This window comes from Chanos chanos, chromosome 6 (genome assembly GCF_902362185.1).
Source record: "Chanos chanos chromosome 6, fChaCha1.1, whole genome shotgun sequence".
NCBI classification, from domain to species: Eukaryota; Metazoa; Chordata; class Actinopteri; order Gonorynchiformes; family Chanidae; genus Chanos; species Chanos chanos.
In genome coordinates, this window is record NC_044500.1 from 36,281,881 (window position 1) to 36,304,664 (window position 22,784).

At 40.5% G+C, this 22,784-nt stretch overlaps 2 protein-coding genes across 2 annotated transcripts; both read right to left on the reverse strand.

Moving 5' to 3' along the window:
- Positions 1–859: 859 nt before the first annotated feature.
- Positions 860–14,520, reverse strand: cass4 (Cas scaffold protein family member 4). The gene is made up of 7 exons (XM_030778310.1): positions 14,481–14,520; positions 4,545–4,901; positions 3,768–3,836; positions 3,461–3,529; positions 1,966–3,273; positions 1,760–1,843; positions 860–1,273 (listed from the first exon to the last, which is right to left on the reverse strand). The coding sequence occupies exons 1-7, from the start codon at positions 14,484–14,486 to the stop codon at positions 860–862; spliced, it is 2,307 nt and encodes a 768-aa protein (XP_030634170.1). The 5' UTR covers positions 14,487–14,520.
- A 2,883-nt stretch (positions 14,521–17,403) lies between these two features.
- On the reverse strand, positions 17,404–20,573 carry cstf1 (cleavage stimulation factor, 3' pre-RNA, subunit 1). Its single transcript, XM_030777593.1, has 6 exons — positions 20,549–20,573; positions 19,862–20,046; positions 19,324–19,601; positions 18,887–19,084; positions 18,368–18,758; positions 17,404–18,068 (listed from the first exon to the last, which is right to left on the reverse strand). The coding sequence occupies exons 2-6, from the start codon at positions 20,028–20,030 to the stop codon at positions 17,809–17,811; spliced, it is 1,296 nt and encodes a 431-aa protein (XP_030633453.1). The 5' UTR covers positions 20,031–20,046; positions 20,549–20,573; the 3' UTR covers positions 17,404–17,808.
- Positions 20,574–22,784: the final 2,211 nt, after the last annotated feature.

Below are 22,784 nucleotides of genomic sequence, written 5' to 3' on the forward strand. Positions count from 1 at the left end.
TAACCTGAATTTCATTCCATCCTGAATTTGTTGAATTAAGATTGAATTAACTCCTGCTCTGGCAGAATCACATTTCTAGTCCTTTCAGAATTGGACCTTCATACAAAAACACACAATCAAAGAAGTACAGTATATCAGTTTCACAACTGAAAGTATATGTGCTAAATATAGAGGAGCAAAAAGGAAAACAGACAAAAATACAATCAAAATATTTACATGGTACTGGGAAAGACACTGAAATTGACATTAGTTTTACAAAATAAGTAATACAGTATTTATTCTACATATATTTTGCCTAGTTTATTCCCTTAAGATTTGGCTACAGCTTCTGGAATAACAAAAGTGCATTTTATTCTTGTAATGTTTTCTTTGTTTTTGTTTTTGTTTGTTTCGTGTTGTTGCAAACTATACAAAAAGAGACATTAAGCCAAGGTGGGTTCCGCAAGCGCTACCTGTGTGAAAAACAAACAAGCAAACAAAACAATGTGCAACTATTTCTACTGTAATTTACTATTAATTATTTCTACTGTGATTATCTCAACTTCAATAATCTGTCCAGTGCTGAATATATTTCCATACCAATACATTTACAATAATTATATATCACATATAGGTGCAATTATTGGTGGTCCCTCTTCATTTATAAATTACCAATACATTTTAGATGTGTATATGTTTAGATGTTGATTCTTTCATATTTTATAAAAAAGAGAGTGGTCCAGAGGAAATCAGAGGAAATGAATGGTTAACGGTCAGGTTGTTCAGATAAAGCAAAGAAACTCTTTCACATTTATAATGCAAGTTGCTTTCCAATTTAACAATGTCGACATATTACTGTACCATTCAAAAACAGCACTGCTCAGATGTCCAGCGTTAGCCGAAAGTGCTGCGCTCGTTGGGCCAGCTCTTTGGCTAAGTCTTGGGCCTCCTGTAGGGCCAGTTTATCGGGGAAGTGCAGCGCGGCCTTCTTGGTGGCCACAGCCATCTGCTTGAGCAAGGCACACAGATGGTTGCTCTTAAACAGTAGTTCCTTACTGGCCTCTCCACTCTGGGCTTCATGACACAGCGTGTTCACCAGCCTTTGACCCACCATGATTACCAGCTTGCTGTGGGCAATGAATTTCTCAGGAGGTTGCCCATCTATGAGGCTCCTCACAAACACACTGATTGCCTTTTGAAGGGCCCCAAAGTACAGCCGGCAGTGGTCAGAGGGGGGGCCTTTACTGCTGTCCTTGGGCATACAGGGGCGGCTCATCTGCTCTCCTTGAGAAACCTATAAAAAAGGAAACATGGACACGGTAAGGGACCAGGGGTTGAGACTGAGAGAGAGGTGACCTGACAGTTAGGCACTAGTTGCGCTATGAAAGCCATAGTTGTTGGAAATTAAACAGTACAGGATGCTGGTAATTACACAGAACAGAGGCTAATATCCTGTATCCAGGACATGCTGTGTATGCCTGAAAGTGTGCCATAAGACCTGAAACAGCAAGTTTGTGGCTGTATTTAGGGATTATATGAGCTGAAAAATGAGAAATCTTTAACTTACAGACTTCAGTCATAGTTCCAATAGTTCAAAGTTTTGCTAGCCACAGAGAACTAGTAAAATTGATCGCTGATTCATTAAACTATTTCAAATTTGCAAATTACATTTACATTACATTATGTGTATTCATTTGGCAGACACATTTTCCACATGCAACTTGCATAATGAACACATACAACACATGCATGTATCACACTATTGACAGAAATCAATCACCTGTCTCTTTAAAGTATCCTCTTTCATTTTCAGTTTCAAACTATCATTTACCATCCTTTGTTGCTGTTCAAACTCTGTTTTTGTCTGGAAAAAAAAGAGACATGTTTGTGTAAATTGCTGAAACAGAGACTTCCACTTATTTTGTAAACTACAAGGATACAGCATATCTCTCCAAAGAAGTCAGAATTAACTTAAAGCTTGCTCACCTGGAGCTCTACATAATCATTTTCATCTCCCCCTGAGTCTGCCATCTGTTCATTTTTGTTAAGACTTTGCTTCATATCTGACGGACTGGAACTGTTCACCAGCCCTGGCTCCTTCTGAGGACCTCTGAACAGGAGCTTGCCATTGGCATTAATGATGGATACAAGACGTTTTACATCCTCAGGCACAGTGCGGGCCACCGTCACAAAGCGCTCCAACTGGTTAGGGCTCTGTGCCTGATCGTAGTCCTGGACCAGAGCGTCCAGTGGCCAGCCCGACTCACCCAGTGCATCCACAGCCTGCTGCAGAATGAGCCCCGAGTCCTCCACTATACACAGCTGCTTCTTGAGCCTGGCCTGCAGGTTGGAGTCCGTCAGCCTTCGAGCGTTGCCCCTAACATCCAATGCAAAATTTAGGAAGCATGTCACTGAGTCTGCAACTTTTTCGGTTGCTGTGCGTATGTCCTGGAGGTGCTGACCCAGATGCTCCCGGCTCCTCCAGTTACTGCTGACAAATTCCATGAGCTGAGGCACAACTTGGCATACACTGTTCTGCAGTTCCAGCAACTTACGGCCAGCCTCCTCCTGAGTGAGGGTAACCTCACGCAGCAGTTCTGGAGATGAGGTGCTCAATACAAGGGAGTCACAAGAGCTCCTGGAGGAACTAGAGAGCGTGGAGGAGGTGGAAGCTGTTGAGCTCCTTTGACTGTCAGCAGCAGGCTGTAATGCACTGGTCTTGTCCTCCTCATCATCATCTCTCTTTTTTTCCTGGTTGGAGAAGTAACTACGCATCGGATCCACCCTGCTCCTCAGCTGCCGGCGAGGGTGGTCGTATTTCAGGCCATTGTCCGCCCGGCACTCCAGAGGTACATGGCCCTTATGGGAATCATGTGAGCCAGGATGGTCGGGAGCTCCTCCAGCATTCAAAGACACCTCCCGTGCCTTGAGACACGGTGGTGTGTCATAGATGCAGGTTGTGGATGCTTCTTTGACCGGGGAGCTGTTCATGTGTTGCTGTTGTGAAAGGCTTGGTTTAGGGATATCGTACAGGGAATGTCCTAAATTGTGATCCTTCGCAGGCCAAGCGCGTGCTGGCAGGGTATCATAGAGCTGCTTCCCAGAGGTTGGGGCTTTGGCTTGCTCTCCACCTGACTTTTCTGGTGACACAGGAACATCATAAATCCACTCAGGCTTGCGTGGGTTGGGTAGAGTGCTGTAGCCATGTGGTGGTCTCCCCACAGCCTCACTAGTGGAGGGTACAGGGATGTCATAATTGGGATCCTGAGAATGCAGTGGTGGTATGGCATAGGTCTGAAAAAAACAATATAGTCATTAATGACCTCATCTGGTACAGAGAAATCTGGGGGGTTTTTTTCAACTTGTAATCATAAGGTATACTGAAAATTATTAGCATACAAAGTTGGCACGGAGGTAAGGTGCAAGGTAAAAAAAAAACCCTATTAACACAACAGACTTGCCCAGAGTCGCATTGCATTACCTGATATTTCTGAATCTCTGAAGGTACCATCAAAGATGTCTTTCTTACAAAATTCCGTGGCATTGCTTCCTATAGATAGACATTGCTTTTTAATGAAAGGTCACCGATAAACATGCTTGATGGCATCACCTATATGTTTTCTAGATTAAAAAAAATGTCACTTATCGACTAAGAATATTCAGTCAAGTACACTTAATCGTTTCTTCTGAATTTTTAAACTAATGCTGCAGTTCTAGATGTTGCAAAATCATGGAGGTTAATGGAGAGGACATTCAAAACAACAAATATCCTTTGTGAAAGGACTCACTGTGTTCAGGGAGATTCGTCTCCTTGTATTTGGAGCTTCACACGTGGGACTGGAATATGATTTGTTGGCCTGCAAAATTACAAGAGTTTTTAAATGAAGCTCCCGAGCACACCAATATAATCCTAACATTTTCAATAGATGTGAAACATTTGTTTTTGGAGTCATACTAAAGTGGAGCCTGCTTTTAGGCGAAATGTAACAAATTTCTCTAAAACTCTGAGTGGCATGATCCTCTGTGTGTCTGGCTAATTAACACAGTGCTATAATTGAAACCACTGCTGGTAGAGGGCTACTTTAAAAGAAAAAAGGATCCCTAAAGCATGAGGGGAAATAGCCAACATGTGCGTTGACTGCCACACAGGCACTTCCACAGACATCCCTCTCCCTGGGGTCTTGAGCAGAACTGGTTGCTGGCCTCAGTTAGTGGTGTCTGAAGTCTGTCTTTGCTCCTCTTTTACAGGCCCATAAAGGCCTTGTGCCGCATGCCTGTCCCCACAGATAGAGGCCCCTGGACCCCATCTGGTAGTGCTTTAAGCAGCGGGGGCTTCCAAGTACTGCCTGTTAGCTACAGACAGTCTTCCTGCACACACGATCACTAAGTAACAGTTGACATTTCAGAAAATTTCATTTGTCGAAACCATATGCACTGCATTATGTTTGTATGTTACAAACTTACTATGTTATCGCGAACATTATTATGTCATGTGACCTTGATGGTTGTGTCTACCGACACGTACTGTCATGTACTGAAATTGCCTTTTGGGGGGAGCTGTTTACCTCTGCTGCGTCTGTTGTGTGTTTTTGTGCTCTCTGAGGGCTCTCTGAGACTCGACGGGGTACAGAGGGTATCTCATATATTCTGTCCATATTTTCATTGGTCATGTCTGTAGGCCTGGGTACTTTGGGAATTTGATAAATATTTTGGGAGTTTTCCGCCCTCTCGGTTTGAGATGGCTTGAGGAGGGAAAGGCGATTTGCCGGGGCCAGGCCCTGACGTCCATGCAAGGAGCATTTCCACCATCCGCTGCCATCTGCCACATTCTGATCGATCACCATTAGGATGTCCCCTCTTCGGAAGGCCAGTTCATCAGCGCAGTCAGCGGTGTTGTCATAGAGAGCTTTAGCCAGGAGGGGCTGGGGAAAAAATACCAAAAACAAAAGCTCAAATTCTGAATAACTGAAGCTGCGGTGCAAGAATGACACACAATAGAGGACCACCATAGTTGACAATGGGTTTGCCAAGTGCATAATCGTCCTCTCCCAAAGAATGAACTGAACAAACACTAGCTTTGTTAAAGAAAGAGAATAGGCCCAAGCAAAGCTAGGCACTGGTTTGCAAGGCAGCTGACAGCACACAGTGACCTTATACCCTACATTTTCTTTATTCAGAATACAGCATAGCCTTAAGTCATCTCAAGTCATCGTCACTGTCTAAACCACAGCTCAATACTATCTGTGGTGTCCCCCTTATGCCAACACATGGAGAAGGTGCTGTTTCACTTTGAGTCCAAAGAGCTCTCTCTTTTTTTTTTTGCTCACAATATGCTCCAGTATATAGCTTTTTATCTCCTCTTGCCTCTACATAATTCACACACCCTGACAGTCTGAGTGTATGTAGTCCCAGAAACAAGTGAATAATATATATGTACATGAAAACAGCTGAAGTAGTACTCTATTTCTGTGGCAAAATTGTTGCGACATAGAGACAGAATACCCATATTTATAAGCAGGTGCTTAGAGGAAAGCTTGCTTTCCTGGTCCAGTTTCCATATCCACTAGAAAGTCCCTAAATCTTTCTAGTAGAAAGGAAGGAAAATGTCTCTCACATACTTCCTCAAATTCTGCTTTTGTATCCTCTTTTAGAAGTCCCAAGATACATAATATTGTATGACAAACAATGAGTGAACAAATAAGCATCTAAATGCATCATTTAAACGGACCTCTTCAGTTTTGCAAAATCAGCTTTGCACCTGTGGGCATTTCAGCTGTTACATTATTGTTTTAGTATTGCTTCTATGATATGATGTCTCCTATCCTTTTGTGCACAGGTAATCAACACTCACACTCTCACACACACACACACACGCACACACACACACACACACACACACACACACACAGCACCTGCAAGTCATAAACTAAATCAGACATCTGATGCCTCGTGTGTGTATGTACATACTTCCCTGAGTGCACATGAACACTTACACATGCACTCACACCGTGTGTGTGTCATCAGAGTGTGTGCCAGCGTGTGTCTCCTTAAACCCTGCCCTGTGTGCACTGTATGTCCCTTTAAACCCTGTGCCATGTGTTCAGAAATTCCTCAGAGCCAACAGTCACACATACAAACACATACCCTTAATTGACTGTCTACTTTGACAGCTTTCGCTATACAAGTTGTGCTGTATCTGTGAACTTACTACACAACAACAGCAAGTTTGAAATGATCAAACAATGAAAAATCCAGGAATGGAAACTGTACTTTACCAAAGTTCTTCAATGTGTCACTAACTGTCAAACCTCAAATTTATTTCTTAAAAGATATAAATTTACACCTTAAAGATTTAAATCTCCAGAAAACATTCAGCAAGAACAACAACAACACAAAAACACTTAAAAAAAGACTTAAGACTAAATTAGCAGACAAATATTAACACAAAATTTGATAGGAATTTTGTTAAATCTAATACTGGTTTCTTCCATTTAGTCCATGAGTAAAAGAGCATTTACTCACACATTTCCACCCTGTGTAAGTCTTTGATCTCTCAATGTATATAAAATTTTTCCCAATTTATGCAATGCACAGAAGTCAGATATACTCTGAATGTAGCCTTACAAATTGTTCAGCAATCCAACAACACCACAAAGGCTTTCAACACTGCACCAGTTATAATACTGGTTCACACTTACAGTTCTTCTCATCATGGTAGTCTGGTTACATGTAAGTTAATAACATTACTAACTGTCATGATTATCTGGCCTCATAATTCATATCAGTAGTTTTCTACTGATATTCCAGTGAGTCATACTCAACCTTATTTTCACTCTATGTGCACATATACATACACATACACACACGCACACACATTCACAAATGCATACACACATTCACAACCACACACACACACACAGCCTTCCTTCCTCGCCCCCCACCTCCAGCTGATAAGTCTGGTCTGCTGGCGCTGCCTTACATGGTGTTGCCCTCTTTTCTATGGATGAATCACGCACAACAAAGGTCCTATTCAGGCTGCAGAGTTGATGTGCAGAGCACCTGTCATAGCGCAAGCCAGTCACCCCACTCTACCACAACCCTACGCACTAACCACAACAAGCAGCAGGCTCTCTCTCTCACACACAGCGATGGGGCACACACTCCGCTGCACAGAACCACAGAAACAAGGTTACTGGCCCATATGTTGCCAGTGACATTTTACAAGTCCCACGGCTTAGCAGGCTAAAACTGACCGCACTTAGCTTTACTCATTGACATTCTCCCATTTGAGCTGGTACAGTCTGTGCTGCATGCACAAACCATAAGTCCAGTTTTGATTTGGTAATGTGTCCATTTCTACATTTGTTTCCCTCAAAAATATGTTTAAATTGGTGTTTTAAATATGATAGAAAGAACTGCAGAAGCTCTATGTATCACCAGACGGTTATCCCTCACTAAAGAACGCTAAGGTGTGCTTTAGTGTGACCTGGGTATAGAAAGTTTGTGTATGTCCTAATACACTGTTAAGTACTTTAAAAGTGTTGGTTCTGCCTTAATCTTCCAACCTTCTTTGTGATGATTTTTAAGTATGTTTTCATGTTTGTACTCTAATGCCAACATTTCCAGATTTGTTTTTGTTAAGAGTCTGTGTGTATGTGTGTATACAGTTAAAAGAGGTCAGATTCAGCTGTGAGGCACTGGGATTCCAGCACACGCCTGCTTGTGCAGATCAGACTGAGACAGCTGGCTTGAGCTGTCTAACTGCAGCTGTCTCACTCCCTCACATTTCTGACTCTCTCCCACTGTCTCTGGTTCCCGTGGCCAACTGACCACCAACAAGTAAACCCCATCCCATGATACTACGCAGCAGCATAATTATGATATCTCTGTATTGTTGTATTGGTCTACTATGATTGCCTAATGCCTATTGATTTTTTCATCGTAAATGAGCGATGTTTTCCCAGTGAAGTATATTCCCTAAACACACTGGAGTTGCCCTCAAAAATTCAGTCTGGGAGAGGCATCTAGTGTGGGAATCATCCCATTCTGGTTCATCTTGACTTCTGACCTTCTGGTTGCCAGGGTTACATTTCAGGTCAGGATCTCTGTGTAACCCTAACTCATAGTCATGCCAGCCCCATAATGGAAAAGAGGATGTAGACAAAAAGGCTTCCTTGGTATAACATGCTGTTAGCATGTACTGAGATTTCTAAAAAAAAAAAAAAAAAAAAAAAAAAAAATCAAAATATGAACGTCTTGTACAATTACAAACAGTCCATGAACTTAAGTGTAGATGGCCAGTTAGGTCACAGTGGATCTTAACTATGGACTCAAGGATGGTCTTCAGATGGACAAAATGAGAGTCAGTCAGTGAATGTGCATGTGTGACATAATTTCTCATTGGATGAGAGGACTGGTTTTCAGTAAATATTTAAACTGAGTGTAGACATTACTGTCAGTCTAAGATATAGCACATGACTTAGCGGACCTTTTCCTGAGTACTGCAACAGGAAGCTGCTCTATAAGAGCGACTTTCCTATAGTGACTGAAATACATAAAAGTATGTCTGTGTGAGTGTGTGTGTGTGCATCCCCATCTCAGCCAGTTCAGTCTCAAATTGTTTTAGAATAGCTTGGACAATGCTTGAAAACTGTAAATGATTGTTATCTGAAGATGAATGACAGTTATATATTAAGATTAGCATTAAATCTCCATGATCACACACACACTGAGCAGTGAATTTGACCTCTGCATTTAACCTATCCATACACACCAGTAGTGAGCACACACAATCAGGGCAGTTGGGGATTAAGTGCCTTGCCCAAGGGCACTTCAGCCATGGATGTTTTCCTGTCGGTCCTGGGAATCGACCAGGGACCTTTCAGTCACAAGCCCACTTTTCTAACGATTAGGCCACAAGTTAATATGTATGTATGCATGTATGTACAGGGGATGGACAAAATAATGGAAACACCTTGTTAAATAACAGTGTTATTATTTAAAATTGAATTGGTCGATATTGGCCTTGGCAGCAATAACTACTTCAATTCATCGAAGAACAGATTCATACAACTTTTGGACAGTGGCTGGGGAATTCTAATCCATTCCTGAAGCAAAACCTGTTCCAGCTCTTTCAGAGATTATGGTGGAGGGAAGTGGCTCCTTACTTGCTGCTCCAAAATATACCAGAGATTTTCAATTATGTGTAGATCTGGTGATTGTGGGGGCCAAGCCAAGTGTTCAACTTCACTGTTATGCTCTTCATGGCAGTCTTTAAAAGTCTTTAAAAGCGTGAAGGATGATTCGTCAGAGAAGATGACATTCTTCCACTGGTCCATTGTCCACTTCTGATGGTCTTAGCACCATTTTAGGTGTTTTCAAACACTGATGGGGGAAAGAAAAGGTTTGGCAATGGCAGCCCTTCTATGGTATCCAGCTGCATTGAGCTCTTGACGAACTGTTTTGGTTGATAGTGGGTTAGCAAGATGTTGGTTTAGCTCTGAAGTCACTTTAGTAGCTGTGGTTCTGTGATTTTTGTGATTTTGACTCAGCAGTTTTTGTTACTGAAGTGGCCAGCCATTCACGCTCCAACAATTTGCTCTCTTTGGAAGTCTGAAAGGTCACACATTTTGACTTATACTAATATGCAGACCTCTACAGAGAGAAAAATCTTGGGTAATACATAAAGCACAGGATGTCTGCAGTGGATATACATAAGATTTACATATCACTGGGAATCGTATTAACGTCTAAATTTATAGGTCTTGAAACACCAAGTGTTTCCATTATTTTGTCCAACCCCTGTATGTATACGTGTATATGTATGTGTGTGTATATGTGTGTGTGTGTATACACACACACACACACACACATATATTTATATATGTATGTATATTTATATGTGTGTGTGTGTGTGTGTGTGTATACACACACATATAAACTTGTCAGTTAGATCAGATTGGCATCTTTTAAATAAAGAATTTTAAATGTTTTATCAACAGTTACTTATTACTATTATATGATATGCACTTCATGTTGGAAAAATACATTTGACATCAACAGATGACTTTACCACCTGACTGATTCTGACTGTCAAAATATAGTGTTTAAAAATTCATTGATACAGATTTAATGCTATGGAAAACTACCAAAAAAGGAAACAATTCAGAATATGAAGCTCACAGTGTATAAAAGGCACATATTTCCACACGGGTGTGGCTTCTTAGTTAAGTAAGCAGTTAATCTCTCGTAATGCATAGGTTCATGTGTAAAAATGTTCAGTTGACCTTGCCGCCTAGTAATTTGGCAGTCATAGCTTGCGGAGAAGATGTGAGCAATACAGACACAAAAGTAACCATTGCTGTATTGTTCGGCTGGGGTCTCAATACTAAAGGGCACTCCACTTTCCAGTGTTTCATGAGGAAAAGTGATGATGTTGGCATTAAAGTCTGAGGGAAAGACATCATCAACAAAGTTCAACTGTGATCAAAAGTGCATGGTCCTTAATGATGACGTTCACGCACTGGTTCAAAACAATATCAATATTGCACATATGCACATTTTGCATGAGCAAAAAGTTCCTTCACAGAGGGGAACACTTTGATTGGACTGCAGTGTGTAAACCCCTTATTACACATACACACACACACACAAACACACACACACACTAAACAAAAGTAGTGCAAAGAAGCAAAAAAAAAAAAAAAAATCATATGATCATTTGAGCCATCTTTAACCCTTTTCTAAAGAAGCAGTCATGCTGGTATGATGCATGTTGAAAGATTAGAGTGCTTGTGTCCAAGATAAAGGGTTTTGAAAGCTCTGTTATGGTGTTGGGCATGTTTAGTTCCTAAGGCCGATACCAGAGCATTCAGTGCCAAAATGATTTTAGACTGAAGCGTTCCTCTCCTCAGTGGTCAGAGGACGGCAGTTTCATTCACAGGGTATGAGTATTAACTGAATGGTTTGATAACCATACAAATTATATGCTATAGGAGTTTCAGTCACCAGATTTTAACCCATTGACACACTTTTGGGACAGCATTTATCCACTACCATCAAAAAAACAGATAACGGAATTTCTCCTGGAGGAAGGGTGTTGTATCTCCTTGGACAATTTCCAGAAAATTGTCAAATTTATGACAAGGTGCATTAAATCCATTTTGATGGCTTGTGGTGGCCCAGTACACATTAAAGACACTTTATGTTGCTCCCAGAATCATTCTAATTACATTAATAATAGAGTCATTTGAAAAAAAAAAAAAAAAAAAGATGCTATGTCAGTCTCTCAGCGAACTGTATTGAGGATATGAACAGATAGGCACTAATGCAGATCATTTCACTAAGCAAATCAAGTTGTTTCAGCACAATGGCAAAAGAATATGGTGAAACCCTCTTAACTCTCATCAAAACAAAGACGCTTGTGGACACACTCCTGGCCCCAGAGGGGCTGCAAAATTGCCCTTCTAAAACTGACCTGGTATTTCCTGTCAGAGAACTATGACAGATATCATATACAGCCTGAGTGTTTCTCAGAGACAACTTCCTGGGACACTTCCTGGGATTGCTCATAGCCCAGTTTTCTATGAAAGTACATCCTATCGCAAAATGAGAGACTGCATGAGCATTGCCAGTATTAAAGATGGTACTGATCCCTCTTTATTTGCATTAGAAACATTGGCTGGACCTGAATAATGCTGGTGGGAGATTCTGCAAGTTCAGTTTATACATACATACATATATATATATACACGTGTATTTTTTTTTTTATTTAAAATTACAAATGAAACTAATGCAAGGTACTGTAACAGAGCAAATGGACATTATTTTCACAACAAGCATGATGGGTCTCTGTAACAGCAATGGAAATGTGATGCTTAAAGAACGATGAAGCCTAGCAAGTGAGTTTTGGGTGTCTGCCCAATGCTCCTGATACAGAGGCTTATCTGTTGCTCTGGTTTTATTTAGAAACGGGCTTCCTGGACTTCTTCGTCTTCTGCTTTTTCTCTGTCCGAGTACTCACCACATTGCAAACCTCTTCCTGCAATGCTGTTTCTCACTCTTGAGTGAACACTCATATCACCATTAACCACAGCCATCGTAGTTTATTTTGCTTTGCACGCCTGGTTAATTTCTTTCCGCCAAAGACGCATTGATCATATTTTTTACCTTTAAAATCTGAATGAGTATTAAGAATCTGCGTTTTTATCTTTCATCAGATCAAAAGAGACTACAAGTTGCTCATACAACTATGTGAACAGTTTCTGTGACCTTGTTATCTGAAATGAAATTTATAGGAGATGGTCCATGAAATACTGCATAACTTGTACAATGTAAAGAAAACATTTGGCAAAAGACCATTGTGAGGGTCTGTGGGAAAATGCTGGTAGGAGGTGAGTCTGATGAGTCCAATGTCAGTCACAGTCATTGTGTAACACAAACCACTTGGAGAGGACGTAGGTGGATGTCTCAGAGTCAAATGTGTCACATTCATGACATCTCCCTATGGCAAGCTGTGTGGAGAACAGTTCTACTTCTCAACGCCAGTCTGTTTCTGGTGTCTTTGCGTGACTGTCCATCTGCATTTCCTTCTGCTACCAAAAGCAGTCATGTTGGAATGGTGACTAAAGGGCGATTTAAAATAAATCTTTTGGGTTAAGAGAAAACCGCACTAGTAGGCATAAAGCTGGGTATGAAACAAGAACAGGACATTTACTACTGACAGCAGAGGTCACCAATATATATCCTGTTTTCGTCTGATAACCATTTCTATGTAGGTGGGGGACTGATACATGTGGTGCACTTAACTGATGAATGATGTGTGGAATACTATGTTCACTCTCTCTCGCTTGATTCATCTCTCATGAATAAAACATCAGCATTGACAACTACATCTTTTCTGTGTTCTTAATTGCTCTTTCGATGGAACTTCATGATACTGATCTGAAGCCAATATTCACAAAGTACAGATGCAAAAGTGATACATTTATCATCAGTTCCACTGGTGCATGCTTAAAGCTCTGGACAATTATATTAGCTCATAACAGGACGGAAGTTCTACGACATGCCGCATCAGTAGACCAAGGAAGAAGACATTCTGGTTTTTATAGATCGTTTGGATAGGTGACAGTCGATAGTTTCTAACTTTTCATGGAGAAAATCTTTAATGAAGGAGCAGTTGGCGTTGTACTCACAAGATGAGTGTTTGGAACAGAGAAGAGATACCTGTGCTGTAGAGCACTGAAAATGCCAATCCACAACCACAGTCTATGGTTAAACAGTCACACATACCATGGCATGACAAAAACTGGTCTCTGGATCAACACTAATCTGAATGCAACCAATGCCAAAGCACTGACGGTTTCTTTCAGTTGGCAAAAGTTGTTCATGGCGCTGATGATAATGCTTTGTGAGACAAAACTGACATTTTTTCCCATGTCATCCCCATGTGTGAGAAGAGCAAAATTGGCATTTGTGGCTTTCGCTTAGCAAAACAAAGATGGATGGACATTCACTATTCACTGTTTTCACTCAGTACCAACGGTTACTAGAGAAACTTCCTTCAGATTCCAAACAAATTCTGACCATATTACTTGTGGCCCTTGACAGACTGAGCCCAGCTGCGGATAACAAGCTGACATGCTGGACATAGACCCAGAAACAGACATCCGGAGCATCAGATCCAGACAGGAATCTGCCCAGACACAAATCAATTCTCATACTCAAGAGAGACTCGAAAAAGTCTTTTCTTTACAACAGGGATGAACAGAAACACAGAATGGTCTTTTTTCACAGAGAGGTTTTAGTTCCACGTCAACATTGTAAATGGTTAAGGAAAAACCTTGAGTTTCAATGAGTGAAAAGCCAAAGAAGGGGAACGATTGCTGCCTGAACTCAACGAAAAAAAATAACATTGTATGCAGAGGAGGAATCGTATGATCTGTAAAGTCAAATTATATAAAAGAAAAAATCAGTGTTTACACAGTTCATCAATTAAATGATTTGATTTCACAACTTCTGCAGAACACACAATAATGCTGCTCAGAAAGTAGCATTCTAAGAGTCCTTTCTCAAGGGGAGCAATATCAAGTTACACGCCACATACTGCAAAGTGTGTGTGCGTGCGTGCGTGCGTGCGTGCGTGCGTGCGTGCGTGTGTGTGTGAGGGGGGTGGTGAGGAGGGGAGGTCGAGGGGCACGGGAAAATAGGAGAGAGAGCTGACAACTCATCTTTGAGAGAAACACCAGCACTTATTTGTCCACAAGCAAAGAGACAAGTACAAGAATAGGACACTATAACACATCACTTCAGATTGCTGTTAATTATTCCACAAAAGGTTTAAGTCAGACAGACAAAGTTGACTGGAAAGGATACCCACACTCAAACTTACTTATAAATAGTGGTAAACCACAAAATAATCCCTTGACATACAACACCACTGAACGCCTCAGTAAGTTTTATATTTTGCAGTAGTAATTTTATAACAAACATGTGGAACTCACCTTCATTTTCACAAGCTAGGAACTCAATATATCCACACAGATAGAAACACAGCCTTTCAGCAGTTGATTCAGGGGTAACAGACACTCTCAACCATGTCTGATAGAGGGTGTGAACCCGCAGTGTGAACTAATGGCCTCTCTATTGCTTTCACTATTTTGCCTCTTGGCCCTTAACTCTACTTGCTCACACACATTATCTGAGTTGTCAGCCAGACACAGACACTCCACAATCTGGGGCGGGCAGAATAAGCATACAGTCATGACACATTTGCCACCCTCTATGCCTCTTGGCCAATCAAAGTGTCTTACTAGAGTTGTTCCCGCCTCCACTTCCTCCCATTTCTGTCTCTGTCTCTCGATGCAACAAAATTAAAACAATGTATCCTGGCAGTTTAAAAACAATGTAATACCATTAAAAGATTAGTTAAGAAAGCTTGATTCTCTGATGTATATACTTATAACAAAAACTTCCACCACAGAGGATAGATATTTTTTCTCTCGATGCTTTCTTTTGCACTTTCAATTCCTCTTCCCCCGCATCTGAGGTGATTTATTTGGATGGCTGATTTTACACATGAATTCTCTAGTGTGTGGGCATGCTGTCAAGACAACACGTTAAAAAGACTGAACCCTGAGACTGGCTGGGGGGTGTCTTCGGACAAAGTAAGAGGACAGAAAATTAAGGGACCTTGAGTTTGAAACACACTATCAAACAAACATGAGACTTCCCTCAATTACAGTAGAAAAATGTACATTGATCACACAGCATTGCTGTAAAAAACTGTCCAGATGATTACAACTTTCCAATTTAAGACATAGGTTCAGTGCTCCCACAAAGCTATCACCTCTGAAATTACTGATGGCATCTGATAAGAAAGACAGAGAATGTACTGTTAGATGAACTATAACCCATGACATCACTACTCTGTTGTTTTTTTTTTATTAGTAAACCCACTCACAGCACAACTAATATTTCACTGGTACTCTATGTCATTATGAGTCGACATACCATGTAAAGCAGTACTCGGAAACAGCATCCTAGGCATGGAATTCCCCCCAGAGTGAATGATGTCTCTAGGCAGCAACTTCCCTACTTGAAGACTGACATAACATCAATATGTCTGACAGCTGTTCTCTTTTTTAAATCAAACATATTGAATATGTCTGGACATACAAGGGAATATCTTATTTTTTTTACATTTAATCAAATTTTGTGGAAGAAAAAGAAGTTCGGAATTTCCTCGGTAGAGGCATCAGTAAACTTATCAAAGAAAAACAGCCAAGCTTTGTCTATGGGGCCAAATTTCAGTCTCTAGTCTTTAACGTGACATTAACGAACCCACATGATTTTTAAGAAAATTTATTAGGTTTATTTGGGCATGAACATAGTACAAATTTCAGTCCTGCATTCTGAACCCAAGGAAAGTCCCTTAGGTTCAGAGTGCAGTTTCAACACTGACAAACCATGATAAACACTACTACATGATACTTTGAAATCCACATTTAAAAAAATCAATCTGTCTATACGTGTGAGTAGGCGGTCGTTACTAAGCTCGCCACCGTTCATCTTTAACCACTAACCAACCGCTCCATTCCAAAGAACAACAAACCGTTCAAAAAGATACCATAATTTGACACTGAATTTGAAACCTTCTAAGAGAAGCAATTACTAAACAGACAAAATTGCTGCTATTTTACTTTTCTCAAAAAGGGCTTGTTCTTCAGACACTGGTCACAATCTCACTAGCATTAAGTAAATACAAACTTCTTAACCGTTACAGTTCAGCACACTGCTAAAAGAGCAAATCACAAGGTGTAATAATACAATATGTGTAATAAGAGAATTAGAGACCGAAAAAGCGATCGTAAAATCCACGTGAAAAACACCACCCCATGGCTTCTAGACAAATTTATTAAAAAACAATGCATTTTTAAAGTGTCCTTTTCAGCATTGTGGCCAGATTTCTCATTCTTGTAAATCCTCAGCGGCCATGTGAGAGACTTCAAAAGTGAGTGTACAAATCTACAACCAAAAATCAGAAAAAATTTCAAAGTGACTGTGACAATTGTCCTGAAACTGGTCAATACTGCCACATTACTCATTGGTATCAGAGACTGGAGCTACAACAGTAACTTGAATTGATGGAACCCTTTTTCTGAAGTGTATTTATTTAACTGTAAATACACACAGTATTTACCTTATTACTGTACTGTATTTATTGTAGTCAGGTCACTCACTCTAGATCAACAAAAATAATTGCTTTGTTCTCAGCAAAAGACCCTCGTAATGCATCGCTCAGGTTGCGTAGTTCAGGAATTATTCCAATGGCGTTTTAGTTACTGCACTTTTGTACCAACATGTGTGGGAACTAATTTCCAAATTTAAAAAAATCGCGTTTTTTTTTACTCAAGAGGGAGTAACAATTATGCAGTTACAAGAAGTTACTGCATCTACGACACAAAAACGCTTTGTGTTTGTAGGTAAATAATCATAAACAAACTTTTCTTTAAGCTTCTGAAACAATATCGCTCCATCTTGTGCTTCATGATAACTTGTTTCACCATGAAAGAAGAGGAAGGAAGCGAGAGGCTTTGACGCTGACCTCTCATGACTGATATATTTCCATGGGATCACTCTAAGCGTCTGAAAGAAATGAATCCCATGACATTATACTGCACCGTTACTCAAAGAACACACATACTATGTCTCAATGTGACATAAAATCACAGCTGTATTTCAAAACAACACACAGACTATGTCTAAATATGATACACAATCACAGCTGTATTTCAAAACAACACAAGTGTTCAAAAGTAATAGACCAATCTTGCAAACCAGTTTCAGTGAGCCGTTTAATTTTAAAAAAAGCAACAAAAATTTTCAATACACAAACTGCAAGGACCACACTGTACCAGATGAAAAAGGTGTAAAATCACAGCCATACAAACCAAAACTTAGAAATATTTTCACAGTAAAAAAATGATCAGGATGGTTTGTTTTTAATCGTTACGGTATATCCAAATTTTATGAATCAATTTTATAGTCAGGAACATCACTTATACCTAGTGAATAGTGACTTGGAAGGAAAATAAACCTTAACTTTGTCCACCGTAAAATGGCGCCATCTGTCCACCAGTTCTTGTAAAAATACAGCAAATTTAATCAACTGAAAACAGGACAAAGAAACAAAGGCGAATTTTTATGTCAGTTGGCTAGCACTGTGAGGACCCCCAGGTAAGGAAATGACAGAGGGTCAAAACTGGGACAAAGTCACTGATGAAGAAAATTGTGACCACTTCCTTCCCTCTCTCTAACACACACATCTTTTCAGTCAGTGGTGGTGCGTCGATACCAGAAGCGGGCTCGAAAGTCGTCACTGCAGGTCATAAAGCCGGGGTTAGTGGGGGAGTGCACAATGCAACGCACAATGTTGTTGTGGCCCAGTGACAGCAGGTTCTTTCTCTCGGCAGAGCGGGAATCCCAGCAGCACAGGCTAATGGTACGCTCGTCTGGCAGAAGCACGTAGTCTTCCGTGTGATTGAACACACCCTGGGTGCGGTGCATCTGCCGTCCACTTAGTCCCGCGCCTGCAAAAGGAGAGGATCTAAATTTAACAAAATCCTTTTGTTTTTTGGTTTAAATTTGCCTTTCTATTATTCATCTTTCTGACTTTAACAACAAAAACGACAGCAATGTAATCTGACTGTAAAGATTAAAAAACACATCCTTAATGGTAATAACAACTGACTGAATCAAAATTCTTATAAAAATACTAGAATATTGTAGAATAAACTGGTTAGATTATGACACATTTGACACAGTTCCCTTTCACAACTGATCATCCAAATTGGCTGTTGGTGCGATTCAAACTGCATAGCATTCTCACCTGTGTACTTAACGAGTGTCCGACCAGTGGAGATTTCCCATAGCTTGGCTACAGAGTCTTTGCCACTGGACAAAATGTATTTGGAGTTCTTGGAGAAGATGGCTGAACAAACCTCAGCTCCATCATGGGCCTTCTCAAAAGTCGTGACACAACGGTTAGACACGCCATCCCATAGCTTGATGCTCCCATCTTTGCTGCAAGTCACATAGCTGTTGGCACTAGGGTTGTAGCTGACACCACATATGGTGTCTGTGTGTTGGTCTAAAGGATTGCAGGATACAAAACACTGGAAGGTGTTGACATCATATAGGCGTAGGGTGGGGTGCTGTGTGCCGACCAGTAAGAAGTCTCCAGAGGGGTGAAATGATATAGAGCGCAGCATCTCTGCTTCCTTATGGAGGGAAAATTCCAGAATTAAACAACAGAAAACAGCTGAAAAATAAATGAATTTCGTGAACACAATTTGATCAAAACCTTTGCTTCATATCTGCACACCACATATGTCACATAAAATCGTACCTGTATGTGTTTGAAGGCTCTCTTAGCAGATGGCTTGGAGTAGTCAAAAAGTTTTAGCGTGTAGTCACGAGAACCGGAGGCCAAGATCTGCTCGGTGGGGTGAAAGGCCAAACAGGTAACCTCATCGACATGGTCATAAAGTGTTCTGATGACGGGGTGATTCTCCATGTTCTGCTGAGCTGTCTCGTTCATCATCACCTACGGTAACAAGAGCAAGTCTCACAGGTCTGTGGGCACCATTATCTCACCTGCAGACTCTGTCAACAGCACCACTGAAAACAATGAAGATGTAATTTCACCTGCACCAGATATAATAAATAGCTGGTGTGAATCTACACAACACATTGGGAACACAACCATAGGAAAAATGTTTAGTGCGCATGCACTAGAGTATAGTACAGCGATGTAGAGCTGTGAGTGACCAGCTCTGACCTCACCTCAATAGGCATGGCGCTCTTGGCCAGCATGCGCTCTGTGTCCAGGATCTTAATAGAGGCGTCAGCTGAGCCTGTGGCAATAAGCTGTCCATCACGGCTGTAGGTGGCCACTCGACAGGGGCCTTTGTGAGATGTAACGTAGCATGTCTCGTATTCTGAAGCCTCTGGAGACATGGTCTGCACATCTGCATCAAACTCCAGGTCAATACCCACTCCAGGTGCCACTGTATCTGAGCGGCCTATGGCATACTGCACTGCACTGTCATCATTCTCCATCCCTGGTGATCATGCCAAAGCAAATGACAGAGCACAGCCAAAAAGGTAAGTCAGGTATGTAAGCTCAAGATGAAGCACAATGCCCATCTGTTGCACTGGAGTCTCTTAGTTATTTAGTGAAAGTAGACACAGAAAAAAGAAAATCATTTTTAAAAGTGATACAACCAAAATAAACAGTTTGTCTCATAACAGAATTGGCAATCGTCATCTGCTTTGTTCACTGTAAGGTATTAAAAAGAACTCAGTCACCGATTTGTCTTACCGATCTTAGCAAGTTGCATGAGCTGTTCTGAAGGGGACACGACGCTCTGCGGTTTAACCTCATTGATGAGGCTATTGGCGATAGTAGTGTAACCATCATACAGTAACTGGCTGATAATCAGCTTGTACAGATGCTGTCGATCCTTCAAAGTAGGCTTTGGACGATACATCGTTGCCTCTTACCCCCTGCAATTATAGTTCATGAAGTTTGCATGCTAAAATTTGAATTAAGTCAAGAAGTTACAGTCTATATTCAATTACAGACAGCCACAGCCCACTTTTCCGCGACACTTAGCCCAAGTTCCGTCTTTGAAGTTGGTTATGGTTACCAGAGAGGCAGAATTACTTAGTTTGGCAACACTCTACCAATAGTCTTGGCTGACCAGTAAGAACGTTCCTTTCTCTTATTCAGTTTGGCGGTTATGACATCTTTCTGACCAGCGAAATCGGTGTACCAGCTTCGCATTACATCCCTGTTAGCCACAAATTAAGCTTGGTAGCCTACAACCGATTTTGTTAAAGCTAAGCTAACCTTAGCAGGCTAATAACTTGAACAGTCCAAAACTCTGTATTGTCACCAGCAATTACAGTCGTTTTATTTTAACAGATGCAGGTGCATATAACGAGGGAAACTGCATTTCATATAAAAAGTTTATCATGAGCAAAATGTAAAAAAAAAAAAAACTACCTTGCGTTGCAACACAACACCTCCCGCATGCGTCCTCCAGTTACGTAGACACACGTGGTACGTGACGCCTCATACGTAGTAAAATCAAGCCTCTGCTAGAGACTTGCCAACGGTGGATTCTGCTCTTTTGGAAAACTCTCTTATTGACCACATGGTGGTGCAAAGTCATAGTCTCTTCTCTTGCAGGGTCATAGTATTTGATGCACAGAGTTTCTCAGATCTTTAGTTGTTTTTTTCCACTCCTTTTGAAAGCATTACACATGCTGATCACCTTTGCGTCATCTCAGAATTGTACTGTGCATCGATTCTCGAGGTATGCTAGTGAAAGCAAGACGTGGTTTGAGCTAATAAAAATGTTCTGTTTCTGAGGAAAAACGGTCACGAGTTGCTTAAAGTGATTATGTTTATTATAACTGATGTAAACTTTGTTGGATGACTACGACGAAAAATATATTCTCTTATTGAGAGCATAAACAACACTGACAGTATCATTAACTGGCCCCTGTATGCCCGAGGACATAAAATATGACCACCTATTCATTAGCACTTCACGTACAGGCGGGCCTCTTTGTTTGGTCATGCTGGTTCAAGTCTTGTGTGAACAGAGATGTAGGTGGAACTGGAACCGTACCATAGGAAATCACATTGCTAAAGCACAATGGTCGACATTTGGCACTCTGTATCTCTTGTGGAGAGAAGTCAAGGTTTCATACATCAACGGAACACCCAAAAATGATTTAAACACAAAAGGTTAAAAATAAAAAAAGAATTTCATACAGTAAATGTGATCTTGTTGCTGTTGTTGTTCATATCTGTACACATGTGTCCATCTCTCATACCTCTGTGCGACTATATTTGTTTGAATTTTCTCATAGCAGCTATAATGTAGATTTTTCTCAAGTAGCTGTTCATTGCTTAAAAAAAAAGAAAAAGAAAGAAAGAAAGTAAAAAACAATCACCCTGGTATTAGGAAAAGACATGAAGTTAAAGCAACAGTCATGCACATCACACTTGCATCTTATTTAAACTAGTCTTATTTGTGCTGCGTGACAATGAGAGAAAAAGCTTTTTCTTTTTTTTTTTTTTACCAACAATGCAAAAGTCAGACAATCAGCATCCCCAGGCAAAAAATATAAAAATATACTCCCTAGCTTTTCATGGACAGGTGGTATGCTTTGGTCAGTCAGACTGGCTGTAGTGTTGAACAAACAGTAATGTGGGTGGAACTGGCACTACACAGTAGGGAGCTCCACTGCTAAAGCACACAAGGGCCAAGATATTCAAACACGTTTTAGAATCAAAGAGGGGATGGCTCGGTATCCATTATCATTTGGTTTCTTGGCTTAAAACACAAGGGCTATTAGCCAAGATGGATAGTTGTGGATGAATGTTGATGTCAAACCAAAGCACAAAGTACATAAGACAAATTTTTAAGTCAGTTAGACTCTGAAAGTCCATTTTGATTGTTCCATCTCACAGTGTTTTCAGAAATGTCTTTATTTGCTCATAATTTCCAGACACTGTGTTTTCTTTCATTTTGTCTTTTTCAGAACTTGACTGAAACATTCTACTGATCCAAGAGAGAAAAGTTTGAAGGCAGTGCAGAAGGCTTTTTTGCAGCCTCTATAGTCAGCATCACAACACCCACCCACACTCTCTCTATGAGTTTTCACTTCCTGCACGTGGCTTCCCACACAAGTCCAGCCTCTGCAATGAAGAGCTGCAACATGCAAGGCAAATAGGTTATTTGGACTAAGTCTGAAACCTACTTCATCTTTAACATTGATTTAATCTTTAATCATGTCACTTTGATTGTAATTGTTGCAAAATGACTTTGCTTATATTCCCTGCCAAATTCATTAGAACATTCCATGTGAGGAAAGAGTATCTCTGGTTGCCATGACAACATGAATTTCCATCTCTCCATCAAAGGACTAGTCTGCTGTTGCCTTGGATACAAAGAATGTATCTGTTGTATGTGACTGTTTTCTAAGTCTTTTGATAGGTTAAGGTATTTTAGAAGATAACAATATGCAAATAAATAGATTCATTGTAACTTTAAGCAACATTTTCTGCAAGACAAAACCTTGGCAAACTCTAATGTATCTCTCTATGTGTCTTTTGTGTAATGTAATCCCATAAATCTGATTGGTAAACTGATCACAGTCAAATCCATATAATTTCATGTCATGTCATATCAAGATCTATACTGCTGAGTTTTACTATAACATTAAAG

Coding starts and splice junctions, on each gene's coding strand:
- cstf1 (XM_030777593.1), bottom strand. CDS start 20,030: ATGTATCGTCCAAAGCCTACTTTGAAGGATCGACAGCATCTGTACAAG. Junction 19,602..19,861: donor CATGCAACTTGCTAAGATCG/GTAAGACAAATC, acceptor CATGATCACCAG/GGATGGAGAATGATGACAGT. Junction 18,759..18,886: donor GAGCCTTCAAACACATACAG/GTACGATTTTAT, acceptor TCCCTCCATAAG/GAAGCAGAGATGCTGCGCTC.
- cass4 (XM_030778310.1), bottom strand. Junction 3,837..4,544: donor ACACAACAGACGCAGCAGAG/GTAAACAGCTCC, acceptor GTAATTTTGCAG/GCCAACAAATCATATTCCAG. Junction 1,274..1,759: donor AGGATACTTTAAAGAGACAG/GTGATTGATTTC, acceptor CCTTTTTTATAG/GTTTCTCAAGGAGAGCAGAT.